Source organism: Diorhabda sublineata, chromosome 7 (genome assembly GCF_026230105.1).
Source record: "Diorhabda sublineata isolate icDioSubl1.1 chromosome 7, icDioSubl1.1, whole genome shotgun sequence".
Classification (NCBI taxonomy): domain Eukaryota; kingdom Metazoa; phylum Arthropoda; class Insecta; order Coleoptera; family Chrysomelidae; genus Diorhabda; species Diorhabda sublineata.
Genome location: NC_079480.1, coordinates 13776657 through 13781761, shown reverse-complemented (window position 1 = coordinate 13781761; position 5105 = coordinate 13776657). Strand labels below are relative to the sequence as shown.

At 30.8% G+C, this 5105-nt stretch overlaps 1 protein-coding gene across 1 annotated transcript; it reads right to left on the bottom strand.

The window, feature by feature from the left end:
• Positions 1-4574, bottom strand: LOC130446734 (uncharacterized). Its single transcript, XM_056783135.1, has 4 exons — positions 4364-4574; positions 3604-3900; positions 2163-2498; positions 1-1613 (listed from the first exon to the last, which is right to left on the bottom strand). Exons 2-4 carry the CDS (start codon positions 3895-3897, stop codon positions 1329-1331), a joined length of 915 nt encoding a protein of 304 aa, XP_056639113.1. The 5' UTR covers positions 3898-3900; positions 4364-4574; the 3' UTR covers positions 1-1328.
• Between the last annotated feature and the right edge of the window lie 531 nt (positions 4575-5105).

The window sequence follows — 5105 nt, the reverse complement described above, 5'->3', positions numbered from 1 at the left end:
TGGGGGAACAAATTAATATTTTTTTATTATATTCACAAGTAAAATGTCCTTATAAGAATTTAAAAAAATAATCATTCCAAAAATAAAATGTTTATGTCTTATAGTAAAAACAAATGTCAACAATTGTCAATTTTGATTAATTAAGATCCAAGCCGATGTCCACAATTGACTAATGATATTTTTGGAACATTAACTTGGATGAACAATACAAATTTTAATTTTTGGTTCCCTTTAGTAAATATAATAAGAAAAAAAAATAGAAGTCAAAATAGCAAATTGAGATTTTGAGTCGATCCAGTACAAAGTTCTCCTTTGGGTTACCAAAATGACTTCCACAGAGGTTATCTTAAGAAACCAATACTAGATAATGTTCCAGCATATGGAAATAAAAGAAAAGGACAAGTGGAGGAGGCAAATATAACAAGTGAGACCATTAAATCGGCAAACAAAGATGTTTGTTACCATGGAGGTTATAGTGGGTAGTACTACAATGAGTTTCATACTTTGTGGAGGATCCAATTCAAATATTGATGAATCCGTCTCTCAAAAGAAAAGTTGTAGTGAGATTTGAGTGAGAATAAGCTAAAACATTCAAAATTCAGTAAAAAGTTCTTCACTAGGTTACAAAAACGACCTCAATAGAGGTTATCTCCAGAAAGTTGCCCATAGATCTACTGGTCCACAAGTAGGCCCTAATATACCAGAGGAAACATGCGAGATTATGCAATAGAGAAGAGGAATAATGGGAAAAATAATGTATTAGCTTGGAGAAGAGAAAATGGAAGAATATTTTGATTTTGAATTATTTTCAACGTCAAGAAATAATATTCAGGTAAAACTAGAAACCCAACCGAACTAAATTTCCTAAGAGATTCAACAATCAACACCAGATAATGTTCCAATATGTCAACTACATTATGGAAATAAAAGAAAGGGATGAATGGAAGAGGTAAATATAACAACAAGAAGCAGGACTATAAAATGAGAAAAAAAAATACAACAGTAGTACTATAGTGAGCTCCACACTTTGTGGTGGATTCAAATAGTTGATAGAGTGTTTTGAGTGTCAATTGCCCTTGAATCATCCTAGAAAACACAATTAGGTTGTGTTATGTTAGTTTAAATGAGGATTCTTCAAATAGTTCTGTATCTGTATCTCTTCATATTATAAAGACTCTTAGATAGGCTCTTAGATTCTTGTTGTTCATAATACCCTCAAGTTTTCCCCTTTTAATAAACCTTCCCTAAAAAGACGAATTTTTACCTAGGACGAATCGACTCTTGAAAAACTACTTTTCCTATATAGTACCATCTGAATTTTTATAAATTTAAAGTGGCGGAAAGTCGCTGACCGAATCTACATTAAAAGTTTTTCGATTTTTTTGTCTCCAAGATATAGTATTCCTTTCCAAAGGTATATCATTAAGTAATAATCTATTAACATTACAATTCCTTGTAAAATCTCTACCCGAATGAATACCATTTCTCTTTTTTCTTGATGGTTCATCCCCACTTGAATATGATTCAATGTTATCTGATTCTATTGATTCACTAGTTTGTGGAGATTCATCCAGTAACCTATTTGATTGTACATTTTGATTCAAACTTAGCACCTAAAAAAAATAAACAGTTATGGTGCTCATAAAAACAATCTATGGTGGGCATATATTGGAAATATTCAACACTCTTCTTGGTTCTTAGAGCCTTTTATCAGTGGTTAGTCTATATCTGGTGCAAAAGACCAGACAGTGTAGTTTTAGTGTTAGTATGAATATCTATCGCTACACCTACACTCACAATTACACCGTCTGGTCCTTCGAGCCTTTCTTGTTGTTCCATATCCGGCTCGAAAGACCAGTATAAACATTAGTTTACAATGTGGTGTTCAATATGAATATCTAGCGTTAAACCAACACTCTCAATTATACTGTCCGAGTTATTATTTTGAAGAGACCAAAGGTAAACAAATAGAGAGAGAGAAAAGAGAGACAGAGAGAGAGAGAGAGAAAAAAAAGAGACAGAGAGAGAAAGAGAGACAGAGAGAGAAAGAGGGGCAGAGAGTGAAAGAGAGAGTCAGACCAAGAAAGACAGAGAGAGATTCGTTGGATATATTTTGAGTGGTATGAGGAAATTGTTTATAGTGAGGAGGATTGATTACAAACCTTAAATACGGGAGCTTCAGGATTTAAAGTATGAATCTTTTTTCTTACAGTATTTTGTTTATCAGTTTTCATATTTTTCTTTGCTTGGCATAATATAACGCTAAGTGGAAGAGGTTGTTCAACAGGATTTACTCCAATAGGACTTGACCTGATTGAAACATGATTCGATAAAGATTCTTTCGATGGAGTAGTCATTTTTAATCTATTCGTTTGATCTGAGGTAGAATAATTATCACTATTATCACACTCTGCATCACAGAATTCTTCTTTTGGTTGTGGAGTGGATTTTTTGAAAGATTTCTGAATCAATTCGTTCGAGTATCCTAATCCAGACACCTAAAAATTATAAATTTTAGCAGTGCAGAAACAAATTCAATAAAAAGTGTCATATGATAATTGAAATTACACTGAGAAGCATAATTGATACATATTTTTTCCAATTAAAACTTTTTTGTTGATGTTATGAAAATGTTTATTTTTTATTATAATCATAGAATAGTAAATTGATAGATATTGATTGATAACATTTTGTGAAAATTCAAGTTTGAGTTTTCTATGCTTATTTTGTTTTGTACAACAGAACTTGTGTTACAAAAAACAGAAGCAGTCATACTTAACAAGCGGAGAGACATAAGAGATATCATTTTTGAAGTAAATAGAGACCTGAAGGAAAAGAAAAGAAGATTGCTCTACGGAGCCTCACAGTAGTCTGGATTATTTCTTAAATCAGGCTCTGACAGAACATGGATCTTTTGCCACATTTACAAAAAAAATTGGAAAGACTGAGAAAACCCTGCACCTGTTGCAGAAAAAGAGACACAACAGAGCACACCTTATTCCAGTGTCATGAATGGAATAAAATCCCAGAAATAACAGAAACAAAAATAGAAACAACACTAAATAAAGAAAACCTAATCCAGTTAATGACAAAAAGCAAAAAAAACTGGTCCATAATCTATTATTGATAAACAATATCATGAAAACAAAAGAAATAGAGAAAAGAATCTGACAACAAATCAAGTAGAAAACAAGAACTGGCAGTAAATGAGGAAGAAGTCTACAAAGAGGGTTATAGTTTTTGAGAAAAGGGTGGGTTTTTAGTTGGTAGGCGTTTGGGCAACCGGATGAGTCTTTTCAAAGATTTTCCTACCCACAAAGAAAAGACTGGAGGGGAATTCAAGAGAGTGAGTGATGAAAAACAATAGATTTTCTTATGTGTACTTTCTTACTAAGTATCCTTGCCCTAACTCACTTTTACCTTGGAAGTAAAAAATTTATATCACACAAACTCATTATTAGAAACATTTGAAAAACTAAAAAATTATATTTGATCACTACCTATGACTTCCCACTTGTATACATTAAAATTTTGAACTCTTTCTCCAAATTATTTGATGAAACAACACTATATCCAATTATATGGGTATATTCATTAACTTACCTTTCGTAAATATTTTTGTAAAGTGTGCTCGTCTTCATCATCATTTTTAACTGTAATTCCGGGCCTAAACATCTGACTTATACCTCCTCGACCTCGTCCAGTGCTCAGATATATAACAGGTTCGTTTGAATAATCTGTATCAAATATACTAGAATTACTATTTGCCTCGATTTCAGCATTGTATTGCAATATTGTGAGTGGAGGAGGATCATGAGTGTTACCATCATCGTTTGTTTCTGAAAATGCCCATAAATCATTCTCAAAATCCTCAGGAGATTTCCATGCTGATGCCATTATCTAAAAATGAAATTTAATTGGTATAATTCTATTCCATACATCAATTTTGTTTTTGTACTACATGAGGTAGTATCAAAAATAGTTTCTTATAAAATATTTATTAATGAGAGACAAACTATTCAAAGATGTTTTTTTAATGCGAGTTGATCTTAATATTTAAGTAAGCAGTTGATAAAGCAACCCAATTAATTTCAAGAAGGTTAAATATTAATAGGAAGTTTATACACTGAATTGTTCATCAATGAAAATTTAGATGACAATGCACTGAATTCATATACAAAGCATGGCACAAAAAATTGTTTCATATATTCATCATAACTAAACTCCTTTTCATTGAGCTCTAATCAATCACAAATAAGCACAGTTGTTTGTTGATTTCATCTTTTATATTAAAAAATATTTAATAACCAATGTTAACAGATGTAAATTAGATATTTACAATAATAAAAAAATACTGGCTTACTTCAGGCTGTAGTTGAAAACATTTAACAGGTCCTTGATTATAGTCCAATTAAAACCTTCGTAAAACTAATAATTTCAAGTGTTTAATTTTCACTTTTGTGATATGTAATGAAATGTTTAATAAGTTTTTTAAAGTTTTTTGACAATTGAAGTGGATAACCCTATTAGTCACTAAAATATTTTTACAAACATAGAACACTTCGATTTAGCACAGAACAATAACATTGTGGTATAAATTTAACAATAAACTTGACAATAAAAGTGTGTACTATTACTGTAGGGTGTCATTTTATTTTATTTTATATTCAACCAATTATAAAATTTTTTATATTTACCATTAATAATATATCTATTTATATAATATATATATATATATATAATATATATTTCTCATTTTGGTAGGGTACTATAAGATCTTGATTGTATTGTATAAATCATAGAAATATTTTTGTTAATAAATCGTCTTTTATGATTGAAAATTAGTCTTTGAAAAAGGTGCCAGTGTCAAGTCATATTTTGACCGAAATAGTTCGGAACGTCAATGTCTTCAGCTTATTCAGAAACTAATTCTCAATCAGGAGAAACCTAGAAGTAAAACTATTTATCAACAAAAAGGCCTAAAGACGGCTAAAGAGGACAAAGTTAAAAGAAACCACAGAACTGTATACCACAAGACTGAATCATGTCATTTTGCACTACTCTCTCCAGCATATTTTTTCCTATTACATCATATCCGATCCATT